The following is a 16,693-nucleotide window of genomic DNA, read 5'->3' on the forward strand; positions in this document are numbered from 1 at the left end:
CCACATCAGACCCCACCCACCCCTCCCGCCCACACAATCTGTATCACACCTCCTCAGGAGGCTAAGTTCAGTGGGTCTGAGCTGACATGGCTGAATGGGCCTTTTGGTTTTTCTCCAAAGCTTTGGACTAGATTAAGACAAAGTCAAGCTAGACCTGCCTATTCTGACCTCACAGCTTCTTAAATACCAGAGGCCGTATTTTCAAATCCGAGAGCGCTGTTTACTCCAGGAAATGTTTGCTTCATAGTCATGGCGAAATCAAACACCCCGTTAGCTCAAGTTTCAGCAAACACTTTATTCTCCTCACTGCTGTCTGAAGACCGTCGGAAGCCAAAGCCAGAGCCAGGTCAAGTCCTTCGGCGAGAAATGTGGGTGTTCGACAAAAGGAAGGAAGAAGTTAGATACAAGGATATACGTTTCCGTTAAGCGTATTTCTGAGTACTCTTCCTTGGAAAGTCCCCGACCCAACTTGAACAAATCAGGCACAGTGTCGATAGAAGTAAAAGAAGTAATCTGTAAAGAATATGCCAGCGAAGTAAGGATCCGTTGAACAGTCAGCTACATCCTGTCAGAACAGGAGGAAAAAGAGAATGATTAATGTAAGAATTGACTGTAAAGTGTATTTATTTATTTAATGTATTTTCTTTTTCTCACTGAAGAGAAAAGAATAAAAATAAATAAAAAGAAAACAACTTACCGGTGCGGCGACACGGAAGTGGTACGCACTGTCAAAGAACGGAGCCACCGGGAGGCTCCAAATGTGCTGGTATCCCTACATAATGAATGAAAGGGGGATCTATTTCATAACCACATTTTACACGTCACTGGAAAGAGTGTAGGCTGAGAAAGCATTTCCTTGACTACTGCAGGAGCGGTATCTGTGACCCAGCTTTTGATAAGGTTTGCCAGAACCATCTGCAGCTTCCAAAGGACGCAAGGAGGATGCTGAGCAGAGCCTGGGGACAGTCAGCCAGCAAGGGGAAACCTGGCGTGTGGCTCGAGGCCGCTCTCTCAGCAGGGAGTAGAGGCCACAATTCTGCACACACTTCCCCTGGAACAGGGGCGTGATGCTGAGCCGGGAAACATTACCTGTGTCATCTCCTGGGAGACTTCTTGGTGGCTCTGCATCCCTTTGGCTTCCCTTTTCCTCTGGAAACATATGTTTCCAAGGGTGAATTTGCACTGGAAGACTATCAATGGCTCTGTTGTGCTTTAAAAGACAAAGGGAAGAAAGGGCAAATGGAAAAGCAGTTACCACCTCCTACTGGGCTACTCTTTAACAAGAAGGAACAGCGCTCGCTTTGGCAGCACAGACTAAAATTGGAACAAAACAGAATAGATTAGCATGACCCCTAATAATAATAATAATAATGGGAACATAACTTGGAAATCCATTCAAAGCTCCAAATAAGCGTTTTATTACACAAAGCTCACCGATGCCAGTATGCTAGCTCACATCTCATTATCACAGAAGGAAACTTACTCAGTCTCAAGTGACTACTGCTGTGGACTGAATGTCCTCCCAAATTCAGATATTGAAACCCTAACCTCCAGGGTGATGGTGTTAGGAGTTGGACCTTTGGTGATTAGGTCAAAGGGTGGAGTGAAATTAGTGTCCTTATAAAAAGGACCCCAGAGAACACTCTCGCCCCATCTGCCATGTAAAGACACAGTGAAATGACCATTTATGAACCAGGAAGCAGACCCTCACCAGACACCAAATCTGCTGCTGCCTTGATGTTGGATTGCCCAAGCTCCAGGTCTGTGAAAAATAAATGTTTGCTGCTAAAGCCACCCAGTCTATGGTATTTTTGATATAGCAGCCCGAACTGACTAAAACAACTATTGAGGTAGCATGTGACCGTCTCTAAAACCCAATCCCATGATTTAAAGTACCTCGACATCAAAATTTCTTCTCTCCATTTTTTTTTTTTTAAACTTCTTTTTTTTTTTAATCCTCACCCGAGGACATTTTTCCATTTTTTTGTTCAGGTAGAGTGGGAGGGAGAGAGAGGAACAGAGAGAGAGAAACATCGATGTGAAGGGACACATCGAGTGGCTGCCACCCGCACAACCGACCAGGGCCGGGGACAAACTGCAACCGAGGTATGTGCCCTTAGCGGGAACCGAACCCGGGTCTCTCAGGACCGCAGGCCGACGCTCTAACCGCTGAGCCAAACCGGCCAGGGCCTCTCCATTGATTTAAAAATAATTTGGGGCTCTATTCCTTCCCTTTTCATGGCAGCTAAATTTGCATGTCTTAAGTTTTTAGGATTTTAGATACTGCAAAATCCTGGTCTGGTTAGATTTTGTTTGAGCAGCAAGGCTACCAGACACAGGTAGGGAGGCGGGGGTCAGACCCACTGGAAATAACCTGCCTTGAAAGCTCTCAGAGTGGAAGTCCTACTGGAAAGAATGGTTCTTCCCTGGAGCCTGGCCCATTAATCATCACCAAGATTGTCCCCTGTGTTGGGAGACAATTTTTTTGCACATGTGGGACAACCTATAATGTCAGTTTAGTATCTGTGTTGTTTTAAAATCACCCAATTGGTGATTTGGGTGAAAAATGGCCAGTTTATTGGCTCAAGATGGATCTTCTGCCACTTCAGGGGATATACCACTGGAGCTCATTTTCCTCCATCGAAGCTAGGAGTGAATAAGCAAATGCTATGCCGGGTTACCCAGGGAGTGCTAGAGAAGAGTGCATTGAGCTCCCAAGAATAGTGCATTTAGCTTTTGCTCGGCCTTGAATTATGGTGGGTTCTGAGCCATGAAATATTAGCTGCTTAAAACAAACTTTTGCAGGGCAAGCAGTTGGGTTGAGAGTCATGAGCTCATTGCAGAAGCAGAGCTGATGAGAGGAGGCGTATGAAGCCTGTGAAACAGAGGAAATGGTGGAACAACAGAGCTGGGGACGCAGAGGGAGAGAGGCAGGGACAGAGGGAAGGGACAGAGCCAAGGGGAGAAAAGAGGACATGTGGAGGGAGGAGAAAAGGAGAGACTAAAATCAAGAAACACAAAATGAAAGACATCTTCAGCTCATTGCATTTTGAGTGAAGTGTGTCAAAAGTCTTTAGGTCGCATAGTTCATTAAAATTGATAAGAATAGATTAGAGTTTTGTGATTTTGGAGAAAGGGTAGTTATAATGAGAGCTGCCATTTATTGAGCGCCTACTATGTGCCAGTGAGGGGCAATGCTTTGACATATTTCATCTCATTGGGAAGGCAGGAGAGTATGGTTAAAACACATGCTGAGTTTGGAGCCCAGCTCCATCCACCGCTTATGAGCTCTGAGTTTCCTGATGGGTTTTTTGACCTCTCCAAAACCCGTGTTCCCATCTGAAAATCAGAAACTAGAAGAAGCAATACCAACCTTGGAGGGTTATGATGAGGTTCATATGATCCAGTGCTAAAGTATAGAGTGTCTGGCTTAAAGTCTGTGCTCAGCAAATGGTAGTTATTAAATTCTCTGTTATTAACAGTGATTCCCACAGCAGCTCTACTTGTTATGGTATAATGTCAAACTCATTTTATAGATGAATAAACAGTAGCTCAGAGAGGATAAGTGGTGTCTCCAAAATTACAGAATTAGTAAGTGACAGAGACAAATTTGAACCTTGGTCTGTCAGATTCCCAAACTCTGACTTCTTTTCTTAAATTCCCCTGGGGAAAGGAGGTGGTGTCTGCATTAACACTGCTACCAGGCGCTCACAAAAAAGTGCAGTCTCCCCATCCAGGGCCACGCTATGGCTCTTGCTCCCACCCCAATTCAAAGGGACACAGCCAGGGCAGGCTGCAGTGTGAGAGCGAGCATCCAACCCAAGGTCACTTGCACCTTGCAGAGACGAGTGTATAGTCCAGAGCTTGTTCTGCCCACTGGGAAAAGGGGATCTGGAAGGTCCCAGCCTTCATTTTGAAAACCCCTTTTCCCAAGCTGGTCTACCTCTCAACACAACCGGCACTGGTCCGCAGGGACTGCTCACTTTCTACCCCCTGACTTACTGATCAAATTGTAAAATAAATTCAGACTGACTATTCAAATAATAATAAAAATGGAATTGTTTTTTTACAGCTATGCACTTACTTGATTTCCAGAGAGAATTTGACATTGGTGGGTGTGTGCTTATTAACAGGAATATTGTAATTGTAATTTCCAGACCTAATTATAAAAAAAATAAAACCACAAATCAAAACATGCAGGAAATGTTTCAAAAGGCTTTTTTGTTACTCATAAAAACTATGTAAAGTAAAATATTCTATAATAAATACATGATACCAATCTTAACATGGTAGTTTTATGTTTGTCAGAGACATACCTGTCAAATTGCAAAGTAATTTCTTTCAGTCTTAATATATAAACTGTACCACAAAAATGTGTAGTTTGCTGGAACACACAAAGTGGTGGAAAGTGAAATCGCAGGCCAAATGCACAAAGCTAAATACACACAGGAACTGACTTCAGTTCCCCTAAGAGACAGATTTCTGAAGACAAAGGAGGCAAAGCCCTCACACTAACAATCCCTCTGGAAGGATGATTGGACATAACAAATACCAGCTCTTCTACCATAAATCACTCCCTTTTAGAAAACATTAGCAGGAAATATTATGCACTTTCAGAACTTGAACCCACCAAAATTATTATAGTCCTAATTACCACTTAGTAATGGAGATAATTGCAAGACAAAAATGCTTGTCCAGAGAGTCCTTCCCCCTCCTTTACGAGAGAAACGAGGGGAAAGCGGGAGTTCCTTTGATTTCACATCGAAATGAAAACACTAGCGAAAAGGCGCAGCGTACCCGAGTTCTCGTGACCTGGCCATCTTTTAAATTATAGATGAAAACAACTTGAAACCAGGTAAATGGGGGAAATAGCCAGTCGTTTTAGAGTCTCTTTAATAAATAGTAAAGTAAGTTGTTAAAAATGAGAATGCAAAAATAAAGGAAAGAGATTTGCATTGGGATCAGAAGAGCTTTGTGCGACTGGAGGAAGCTTAGATAAATCAACTGTTTCCTACCCCATGATTCCCAGCAGCTTTGAGGTAACCCAGCTGAGTGGACGAGAAAGGGATCTACAGGGAGAATAAAGATCTTGTCCAAGTTCTGGAATTTAAACCCGAATCACCCTACCACATCCATTCATGTCTGTCTCTGGCTTTTCCAAGTTTACTGAACCTCAGGTTCCTTAATGGCAAAATGGGAATAAATAGTACCAACCTATAAGGATTTTGTGAGAAGTCAATGAGATAATAAATGTAGAGGTCATAAGCAAATTATAAAGCACCATGCAGTTTATTTTTAAAACTCAGGGGCATCCACTTGCAGCCTAAGTTCTATCAGGTTGAAAAGGTATAAAGATGAGAATTCATAGGGTTTGGGACACTAGTTTAAAAATATAGGGTCTTGCCTTTAACCTAGCAGGCAACCACTAAATATTTATCAAAGAGAGAAAAATAAGTCCCATTCTTTTTTTTTTTTTTTTTTTTACTTTATTGATTTTAGAGAGAAAGGAAGGGAGAGGGAGAGAAAGATAGAAACATCAATGAGAGAGGACATTGACTGGCCACCTCCTGCATGCCCCCCACTGGGGACTTGGCCCACAACCTGGGCATGTGCCCTGACTGGGAATAGAACTAGCGACCTCTTGGTGCATGACACCTCATTCTCAATGCCTACAATTTGCCTACAGTGCTGGCAGAAGCCACGTGCTCTCTCTGCTCCTAAACCCATCATTACCTCCATACAGGTGATGTACAGGTGGATGCTGCTGATACCTATTCCAGAACATGGATTTTTCCCCTCCTCCTAGCTTAAAAAACTAAGATAAGCTACATTTCTTCAGTAATTAAAATGATATCCCTTGTTATTTAAATATACAAATGTCAGCTCACTCATAACTTGCAGCCGTCGGTAACAATGTCTTTCTTGTCTATGAAATTAACTAGCAGCCCTGCGCCTCTGGTTTGTTCCCTCAGAGAGTCCGCCACAGGGTTGCCACTAAGCTTTCTGCTTTGGTCGGACCCATTAAACCCGGAGACTGGGATCACTGGAGCCGTGGTTTATTGACATTTGCTAATACCAACCGTTTTATGATTCCCTCTTCCACCATGTAACAAATGTGTTTTCACTTAAGGAGCAATGTAAGCACACATTGATTTTTGCCATGTCGCTGTAGCTTTTATTCAAAAACCCAGAGCCCTGAGTAAATTACAGAAACAACTGGAGTGTAAGGGGGAGGCTTACCCACCCGCACTGGAGGCTTCTACTGCAGTACCGACGATCTATGATTTGCTGGATTTCCATAATCTGAATAGAACTGATGGTTGTATCAATCCCTGGATGGAGAAGAAATCGAGAAATAAAGTAAAGTCTTCTGCAGAGGAAAAGAGTATTGTGCTCCAGCAGTGTCCAAATTTCAGGATGTAAAATAAGAGTTTCCTAGATCAATGGATTTCATTCGCATTCAAATGGAAAATGGAGGAGAAGGGGAGAAAGCATTTTTGTTGTTGTTGTTAAATTTTAAGAAAACTAAGAAAAACAAAAAGAAAAAGAAAATGCAGGTTCCAATAGACAGCCTCATAATATCCAAAAGAATTTTTAGACCCTGGAAGTCTTACTAAACTGAAATGTATTGAAAATGCTTTAAGATATGAGAAAACAGCCCTGGCCGGTTTGGCTCAGCGGTTAGAGCGTCAGCCTGCGGTCCAGAGAGACCCGGGTTCGGTTCCCGCTAAGGGCATGTACCTCGGTTGCAGTTTGTCCCTGGCCCTGGTTGGGTCGTGTGGGTGGCGGCCACTCGATGTGTCCCTGTCACATCGATGTTTCTCTCTCTTCCTCTCTCTCCTTCCCACTCTATCTGAGTAAAAAATGGCAAAATGTCCTCGGGTGAGGATGAAAAAAAAAAAAAAGGTATGAGAAAACAGAAAACAAACTAAAAATATAGTCAGAAAAAAATAGAAGAGGACAGGAAGTTCAAATAGGTTATGAAAATCCATGGAGCTCAACCACACCTGCCCAGGAGTGAGCGACCATTTCCAAGGCCCCCGAGTGGTTAGGCTGGCTGCGGTCACAAAGACGCAAGCCACAGCGTTTGCAACAGGGCGCCGCCTTCGTCCCTGTTCCTCTAGTAACTACAGCTTGTAGTTACTCTGCCTGGCTCCACAGCCAAAGACGAGTCACTTAAATTGAAACTTACAGTCACTGCCCCAGTCAGGGCTGGTTAGCGCATCTCCGGCCAAGAAGGACACGCTTCTGTCTTCTGAAGAGGAAAACAGTCTGTCAGTCTCCACGGCTCGGTCAGCAGGAGAAGCAGCCGAGTGTGCGCCCCAGTTGGTCTCTGTCAGCTGAATGTTTCCCCTTTTCTCTCCCACCTCTCAACCCCTCACACCCCTGTCACATTTCTTATGGTGGCTTCTCGCCCTTCTCCAAGAAGTGAGCTAAAGTGTGTCCCCCACATTCCCGTGTATGAAGTCCTAACCCCTAGTCCTTCAGAACGGGACTGCATTTACAGGTAGGGCCTTTGAAGATGTAATTAAGTTAAAATGGGGCTGTTAGGGTGAGTCCTAATCCGATTTGACCGCTGCGCCCAGGGGAGGAGGGGAGTGGACAGAGGGTGTGTGCAGAGGGAAGACCGTGGAAGAGCCAAGGACAGAGGCCTCGGGAGAAACCACACCTGCTAATACCCTGCTCTGGGACCGCTGGCCCCCAGAACTGTGAGAAACTACATTTCTACTGTTTAAGTCGCCTGCTCATGGTACTTCGTGATGACAGTCCTAGCAGACTAACTAAGACACCCTCCCAGACTAGATCCGTGCAGCTCACAGCTCCCTCCTTTCTAATGCCAGAGCATTTGTTACTGCATCTTCTGTGTGCTGACCAATCAATGGTGTATCTGTCACCCTACGGAAGGGCGTGTCCCCTCTATTATTGTTTAGCTTTTCGTGTATTTTTGCTCTTTGTCTACAATCCCATTATATGGAAGCTCTGTTAACACTGTCTGAATCTTCTGTATCCCCTGCATAACATGATCCACACAGGGATAAATCGAGCTTAAGGTAAGGACTGCTTTGTAGCCGGCTGAGGAGAGGAATCAGGTCACTGGTGTGGTGCCAGAATTTCCTGTGGAAAAGGAAGCTGGGGAAGTGGCTAAGATCCACTAGCCAAAAAGGCATTTCAAATGCAATTTTGCAAAGGTAACCATTCAGGTGACTATTGTTAAGACTATGGTGGAAATATGTATCTTTTTAAAGTGGATAGTGAAAGAAACCATTTAGTGGGTGTCCAAATAAACCTAAAAAAAGAATTTAAAAAGTTTTGCAGCATGTATTTTTTTTTTTAATTTGCAGATTTCCCCGCACGTATTTGTACTCTTTATTGCATTTCTTCATTTGCATTCAACAATATAATTTTACATTTTTCAGCATAGTTTGGGACAAAGCACAGCGGTAGTAACCTCTCACGAGAGATATGTTAATACAATGTGTGCTGCTTTCGTGGGAAGAAAAAAGGGGCGCGATCTAAAACAAGTTTGTGTGTGCAATTTCAGGATAAAAAGCAAAAGTGACGGTGGGAATTACATAGGGGCAAGCACTCATAAGTCTGTCCTGGTCAGTGCTTCCCACACGAGGTGAGCAGGCTGCTTTACTGGTGGCTCACCTAACTGAGCTTCTCAAAGACTGCATCTTTTGCCCTGTTGTATCCCCACAAAAGGCAAGGCCAGTCTCAACCGCAGGTGCTCAGTAAGTATTTGTGGAAGGGTGGAAGAAAGAGAGGCAGAGGGGCAAAAAAAAGAGATGAGGGAAAGTCACTCAAATAACCTCTAGAAGAAGGTTTCCTCTTACACACTCAAAGGGGAAATTCCCAGGGTATGGGTATGGAGGGATGTGTGTGGGGGGGGGGGGGAATGGGCGTGGAAAGCTGAGCTCCTTCACCCTATTAGCAATGGAAGTGAGACAGAACTCAAAAGCAAGGTGAGTAGTCTGAGCATCTTCCCTAACAAGATGCTTTCCATGGAGCAGAAATGCTCTTGATATTGGAGGATTTTCTAGAAAATTGAATATCTATTTCCCTTTAGATATAAATCTAGGTACTATCTGAAAAGGCCTCCAGACTGTTGGATTCCAGCTATTCCAGTAATAATTTTCAAACACGTGTCTCGTGCTATAAGTTTTGCTTGTAATTGCTCTCACAGAAGGCTGCAAATTTACAAGGCAAATGAGGCATAAAGAGAAGGGAAAACCTTAATTTTCCATCCCTTTGTTTTCTTCCCCTACCTTTTGTTCTACTTTCCTGCTGAATTTGCAGGGAAGGGGCTCATTATAAATTCTATAAATAGAACTACAGAGATGCCTCACTTCCACAGAAGGAGTTTTCAGGTTCCGGAAAACTAAAACCCAATGATAGGAGTTAGTGTCTGATACAATAACAGCATTTTTTAAAAACAGTAATAAAAAGGTGAAGGTGAGGAGAGACCATCTTGCAGATTTAGAATTACAGAAATGACTTTTGAAAAGCAGGATTGGAAATACCAAATTTTAAACCTCCTATAAAACACCTCCAATCTGTCATTTCTCTGAGGCAAAACTATTCAATTCTGAAAGACTGGTTATTGAAAAACCATAAATACTCCTGTTGTCGAACAGGGGCGGCTCTCATTTTTACAAATGCCCTCCAGCAATATTCACTTTCAACTCAATACACATTCCCACTGGTTTTCATGGTAATGTTGAAGATAGAGTTCATAAGTGGTGGATAAGACCTTTCAATAAGCTAAATTAGAAACTTCTGGAGAGGAGAGGTTTAAGATGGTGTTGTGGTAGAATGTGCGTATTGTACTACTTGTAAACTGTGCTGATGGCTGAGCTCCAATACAGCATCCTGGATACCTCTTCGCTTTCTGATTGAACCAGACTCTTGCCAAGAAAAAGTCAATAAGCCCATCCAATCAATGACTGAGTCCTTTAACACGGGGAACCATTTTCTTCCAGCCATTTGCTCTTAGAATTCTGGTTTCCAAAACAAAATAAGCACGAATTCCAGATGCTTTTTTGCATTGTGAGATTAAACAAAATCTTTACCAAGTCTCTACAAATATGTGGTATTCCCCCTCACCAGCTCTTTATTTTTAACCCCTAACTCTGTGTCTATTTAAATCTTTATTGGTTCCATAGAATAAAATCTAGTCCATTATATTTGTGGCAGGCAGTTAGACAGACATGAGCAGAGCAAGGACGATAGGCTAGGTACAGGAGGTCACCAGGGCGGGAAGCCCGAATGCCTAGCAATGAACACAACTGGGAAAACAAGGACCTCATCCCCAGGGTGACTTTTCCTGTCCTCCTCTAGCATATCTCTGGTTTTGTGGCTTAGATCCCCTGACCTTTAATATCTCTGGTCATTGGGTTTGGACACTCCCCTGACCTTTCCTCCCTGGCATGTTGTTAGTTCATGCAGGTGAGACACCCCCCCCCCCCAGAGGGAGAATGAACAAGGGGACCAGAGAATAGCCCTTAAGCATTAGCCTGCAGGACACTGAGGTTCTGACCTACATCCAGTACATCCAGACCTCAGCTGTGTTGCAGCTCCAGGCCCAGAAAAGCAGCCCTACTGCCACCAGGACCAGCGGCACTGACTAATGACCCCCTGCCAGACCAATCGGTGGAAACCACGAACCTGAAAGGTCACACCTGGAAAGCTGATGAATATTCTATTGAGATCCTCCCCTGGGATGTCCCCTAAATCCTCACCCCAAAAGCCATTAGGATGGAGGACCCAGTGGGCTCTCACTCTTTCCTCCCGCACATCCATATCTTTCCCCTCTCCCTCCCCCTCAACCTCCCCCAGGCATGTCTTCCTTGCCTCTTTCCTTTTCCTAAGGTGCAAGGGCCCTTCTTTTGCTCCTGTAACTTATCTCCTGACCCATTTTTCCTATGGCTCACTTCTTCTACTTCTGTGACTTTCCAAATAAACTTTCTGTTATAATTTGAGTCTTGCCTCTGAATTCTTTCCTAGCCAGAACTCAAGTACTGAGATTGCTGACCCAAGGTCTGGTCTGACTTCTCCATGCTAATACCTGGTGCTGCTCTTGCTGCCGCCAACAATATTCAGTCGGTTCCTCAGAGAAGTTCAAAACACTCACTTTCCACTTCCTGAGTAGTCTTACTCAACCCTTGTATTAAATTGCGGGGGGAGAGGATAACCTTTCTGAAAGATATATACACAATCAACTTAGGCCCAAAAGAAAAGTCATGGCTTGAGTTCAGCACATCATAAAAATGCTGATTTTTCTTCACTTCTTCACTGGTAGTTCCACTCCTCTGGAAGGAGGCTTATTAATGTATTCTAGGGGCTTGGAAAACTGTTAGATATTCATCTTCATCTCACTGAAAATTTTTCCAAGTTTTTCTTAGCTCTTGGATTATTTTTGTATTTGTATTCCTTAAGTTTTAAGTGGTCTTCAATGCTTCAGAAACATCTAGGAAAAAAGAATATTTGCCTGGCTTTTTCCTCTTTTGGATTTAGAAACCCCAGTGTTATGTGGGTCCCTGAACACCAGCAGCAGAAGAGAAGTGCCTTTCCTCAGACACCCAGAAATATCCCACACCACACACACCTCGATGGCTACAGCAAACTTGGAGAGAGGGTTGTTGAAAGGGCTTTCTAGAACCATAGAGTGAACGCTTCCTGCATCTTCTAGAGTTGATCCCAGCTACAAGCATACACCACACCCAAATAAACAGGGGCAGAATGGGAAGGACCCCAAAACGAGGGACCCAGATCCCAATTCCAACTTTGAGAGTAACTAACTGCAGAACCTCAAGCAAGGTCCTCCTGGGCCTCTGTTTCATTAGCTGTAAAATGAGTAGTTTGGGCTAGTTTGGCTCAGTGGTTGAGCGTCGGCCTGTGGACCAGAGAGTCCCGGGTTCGGTTCCTGCTAGGGGCACGAACCACACACACACACACACACACACACACACACACACACATGAATAGGTGGGTGTAAGTCGGAGGCTCTCCTGGCCTGGGGACTTTGGAATTTCAGGCGATTTCATTAGGGGTCTGTAATGTCTGTGCACTTGAAAAGTGACATCTCTTCCACAGATTGGTATTATTTTTCAAATGTCACTATTGGATTAACAAAAATAATTTGGTTAACGACTTTCCTTGTGTATCAGGGAGCCTGGTAAAGCAGAACTTAACTTTTATGTTTAGCCAGAGAAGCTGACAGTCGTGTCTAAGAGGCCTAGCCAGACACCCAGGAGCAGCTCTTCTGTCTTTAGGAGTCTCTTCGGTGTCTTGCCTAGTTAAGAATAAGATGAGCAGACACTCATTGTCCCAGAGAAAAAGCAACAAACCTTCAGATGAAGAGCTGGTTGCTACAGCAGTGAGTCTGCTCAAAGGTCAAGAAACTTTGAAAACTAAAGTTGGATCAGTCCATGACCTCTTCCTGTACAGACTCCATTGTTATCAGTACTTCTCTCATAGGTGAGATGCTGTCAGAAAAGGACACCAAGTGTCCCCAAGGTAAGGAAAGGATTCAGCAGCCACAAGGTGTCATGTGCTTTCACAGGGATGAAGGCTTTTGGGGATCGGAGTGGGGTTGTGATAGTATTAGATCTTTGCATATTTAAAAGTCTTGAGAATACGATAACAAAAACAAATTCCTTTCTCCAAACTGAACCTTTATCCTCCACCCTATAGTGATGCATGTTTCCAAGTTCAGTCAGAAGCTCCTTTCACGAGAAAAATAGTGCAAGCATGGCCAAAAGACATATGAAGAAATGCTCAACATCACTAATCATCAGAGAGATGCAAATTAAAACAACAATGAGGTATCACCTCACACCTGTCAGAATGGCCGCCATCAACAAATCATCAAACAACAAGTGTTGGCGAGGGTGTGGAGAAAAGGGGACTCTAGTGCACTGCTGGTGGGAATGCAGACTGGTGCAGCCGCTATGGAAAACAATATGATGTTACCTCAAAAAATTAAAAATTGAACTTCCATTTGACCCAGTGATCCCACTGCTGGGAATATACCCTAAGAAGCCTGAAACACCAATCAGGAAGAATATATGTACCCCCATGTTCATAGCAGCACTATTTACAATAGCTAAGATCTGGAAACAGCCCAAGTGTCCACCAGTAGACGAATGGATACAAAAGCTGTGGTACATATACACAATGGAGTACTATGCAGCGGTAAGAAAGAAAGATCTCTTATCCTTTGAGACGACATGGAGGGACCTGGAAAGTATTATCCTAAGTGAAAGAAGCCAAGCAGAAAAAGACAAATACCACATGATCTCACTTATATACGGAAAATAATGAACTTAACAGTCTGAGGAATACAGTAGACCCAGAAACATGGAAGTAGGGCACAGACTGACATCCCTCAGAAGAGGGGGTGGGAAGAGATAAACCACAGAACTTATATGCATGTATGCATGACCAATGGACATGGACAACTAAGCCGGGGACGGGGCGGAGGTGGGGTGGGGTGGGGGGTGCCAATGGGGTAAAAAGGTAAAATATCTGTAACAAAAAAATAAATAAAAAATTCATTAAAAAAAAAAAAAAGAAAGAAAAATAGTGCAAGCACTGTGGTCCCTAGTTGCGGGGGTATTCTCTGTGCATCAGCTTCCTCGTCAGAAAAATGGGAATAATTACAGTGCCAATCTTTTAGGCTTGCAAAGATGAAACAATTTATTTATATTGACTGCTCATGACAATGTCTTGAGTACAGTAATACTGCATTACATGAAGACAATGACGATCTGTAAGAGTTATTTATTCAAGACTAGGAGATGCAATAATATCAAAAAGAAAAAGAAAGTACATTGCCACCCCAAAACTTCAACTGCTGACCATATTCTCTGTGTCAGTTAGTAGGGCTGCTCAAAAAGAGTTCGGTTTATCTCCTTCCAGATGTATGTTAGGTCTGCACTTTTCCCAGCTGCTTTGAAATTAAACATGACCAACGTCACTGGTTGTTACCACAGCCTCCTAATAAACTATACGAATACATATTTATTGCCATTATTTTACATATTATAATTGTAGACACTGAATATGTGTGTTTAGAAGATTTCTGAAAACAATAGTAAACTGGCATACATTTGGATGTATGCTATTTAATCTTACAGAGATAATTGCACTTTTAGCTCTTGTTCAAGTTTCCATATTTTTTAACATAAAATTCTGTTACTTAAAAAGCAACTCTGTGTGTGTGTGTGTGTGTGTGTGTGTGAAGAAGATGCTCTGAAAACGAAATGTCAATCTTGTGTTTTATACTGACTTAAAGATTACCCTGAACTCATTAGTTTCTAACGCCTTTTATATTTTATTTTTTAAATAATTTTTCTATATTGATTTTAGAGAGAGAGGAAGGGAGAGGGAGAGAGAAAGAGAAACATCAATGAGAGAAAACATCGATTGGCCACTTCCTGCATGTCCGCCACTGGGGTTTTGGCCCACAACCTGGACATGTGCCCTGACGGAGAATTGAACCGACGACCTCTGGGTGCATGGGCTGATGCTCAACCACTGAGCCACACCGTCTGGGCGCTTTTTATACTTTTATAAAACTGGTGGCACAGCAGGTTTGTTTACACCAGCATCACCACAAACACGTGATCAATGAGTTGCTCTATAACATTATGACATCAGCAGGTGACAGGACTTTTTCAGCTCCATTATAATCCTACGGGACCACCATTGTATATGTGGTCGCTCGTTGACCAGAACATGGTTGGGCAGCACATGACTTTGTTAAAAATGGTTGCAAGCTTGTTCCTTTGTGTTTTTAAAGATCTCACCACCCCAAACAGAACAGTGGAACCATTATCTGGAACTATTCTGAGACGATTCAAGTAAATGTTGACAAGGGGGAAAAAAAAACACCTCGGGTTCAAAGCTGCAGTTGTTTCTTTCTGAACTGCCTTTACCTGCCCGGGACCTCGGATGAGGGTCGGTGCCCTTGGCCTGGCTTTCCGCAGGACTGGAGAGGACTCTTCTTGTCCCCCAGACGGGGCAGCAGTACATCTCCTGACATGGCAGGATCTCACAGAAAGTGATTTCTGGTATCTGCACCGAGGACTGTGTGGTTGCCAGAGAGGTACTGGGTGCTGCACGGCATCGGGCAGAGGGAAGAAGCGACAGGGTTAACCCGAAGGCTAGTTTGCCTGTTGACAACTCACATGAAACAGAGGCTGGTCCGAGGGGGAGGAATGTGAGGATCTTACCTGAGGAGGCAGCTGTGGGCGGCAGGGCCGGCTCCCCAGAGCTGGTGATATTGCTGGGAAAGGAGAATGAAATGATTCATGAACGAGGCCTTCAAGGATCCTTCCCCCCAAACGAAAACAAGACTGGAACTCTCACCTCGGAGGGAGATTTGGGGCCCGTCGGTCTTGATCTTTTAAGCTAAGTATGTAAAGGGAGACTATCGTCAAGGCACTGTTTGAAAAATAATAAAGAAAGTATTATGTGGCAGATTTGATTCCAGAAATATCTCACACAACCAGCTGGCCAGAGATGTACTCTCACAGGCCACACAGATGGGGCGGGGGAGGGGCAGCAGGGGGGACAGAAGCGCCATGGAAACCGGCACAGCTCTGCTTCTCTGCCCTGGTGAGAAGAGCCCTTGTCCTCCCAGAGCTCAGAGGCACCTGGGGTGGTCCACGCTGATGGGTTTTTCCACAGAGCAGCCCCTGGCCCTGGCCACTGTCTCCGGGGCTGTCACTAGTGGAAGATTACCAGAGGAAGCGTGTGAACGGCTGGAGGCAGCCCTCTGCTCCTTGCAGGAAAAAGTCAGAGCAAAGTTCACATCCACTGGTGGAGGTGTCCGCGCTGTGGCGTCGCGGGGGGAAGGACGCACAGGCTCAGTCAGCTGTGGATGCCAAACCCTGTGGCCACAGCTGACACCTTCCAGCCGCCTGTCTTTTCCGAGCACAATACACCCAATTGGACGGAGGAAGGAAAGAAATGCAATAAAGCATCCATTTCCATACTCCATGGCTTCAGATACTGAGTCTATCTTTCCCCCTGATGATCAGAACTTACATGTCCAAAGGGAAGCTCTCCTTCAAGGTTCTGAGCTTTGGGAAGTCGTTCATTCCCAACAACACTCACGCATCCGAACACTGAGCATGCTGCTCTCCAGAGGAGCTGGGACTCGCTCGCAAGCCACCCAAGAAGGTCTGCCTGGGGCCCTTGCAATCCCACTGACGCGGGGCCTGACCCGGGAGCACCGAACTCGATTTCCTGCCCGTTTGACTTCACACCTGATTCTGCAGACTCAGCTCCTCATTAGTTTGTTCCCCATCAAAGGTGGTGGATTTCCATCATTAAACATATACAGAGTCTGAGCCACACGTTTGAATTCCACTCATAAAGAGAGAATTCCCACAGCGTTCTCAGCAGCAGCTGGTCACTGCCCAGCTGGCACAGCTCTGCCTGGGAGAGTGGCGGAGCCCCGCACACACCTTCAGGTGCAACTGGCTGTGTCGCTCTGGCGGCTGCTTGCCGTGGTCCCGTCTCCCATAGTCCCCCCACATCCCCCTTTTTCTATCTATCTACCCCTCACTAACCCTTAACTACTCTTTCTGACTCGTCTTTGTCATCTACTTCAACGCACAATCCGGAGAACTTCTAGAGTCATAGAATGACATGGCATCTGCTCAATTCTTGGGGCGCAAAC

The 16,693-nt window shown here is 44.5% G+C and overlaps 1 protein-coding gene across 1 annotated transcript in view; it reads right to left on the reverse strand.

Annotated features, from left to right (window-relative positions):
- Positions 1 to 478: 478 nt before the first annotated feature.
- Positions 479 to 16,693, reverse strand: part of MYRFL (myelin regulatory factor like) — a 112,808-nt gene continuing 96,593 nt past the window's right edge. Inside the window, exons 17-25 of the mRNA XM_036251526.1 lie at positions 15,376 to 15,450; positions 15,240 to 15,292; positions 14,943 to 15,122; positions 7,193 to 7,255; positions 6,245 to 6,332; positions 4,085 to 4,159; positions 1,090 to 1,210; positions 698 to 772; positions 479 to 565 (exon numbers count right to left, since the gene is read on the reverse strand). Of these exons, the coding sequence (XP_036107419.1) occupies positions 479 to 565; positions 698 to 772; positions 1,090 to 1,210; positions 4,085 to 4,159; positions 6,245 to 6,332; positions 7,193 to 7,255; positions 14,943 to 15,122; positions 15,240 to 15,292; positions 15,376 to 15,450 (817 nt within the window). The remainder of the gene's footprint in view (positions 566 to 697; positions 773 to 1,089; positions 1,211 to 4,084; positions 4,160 to 6,244; positions 6,333 to 7,192; positions 7,256 to 14,942; positions 15,123 to 15,239; positions 15,293 to 15,375; positions 15,451 to 16,693) is intronic.

This window comes from Molossus molossus, unplaced genomic scaffold, assembly GCF_014108415.1.
Source record: "Molossus molossus isolate mMolMol1 unplaced genomic scaffold, mMolMol1.p scaffold_m16_p_10, whole genome shotgun sequence".
NCBI lineage: Eukaryota > Metazoa > Chordata > Mammalia > Chiroptera > Molossidae > Molossus > Molossus molossus.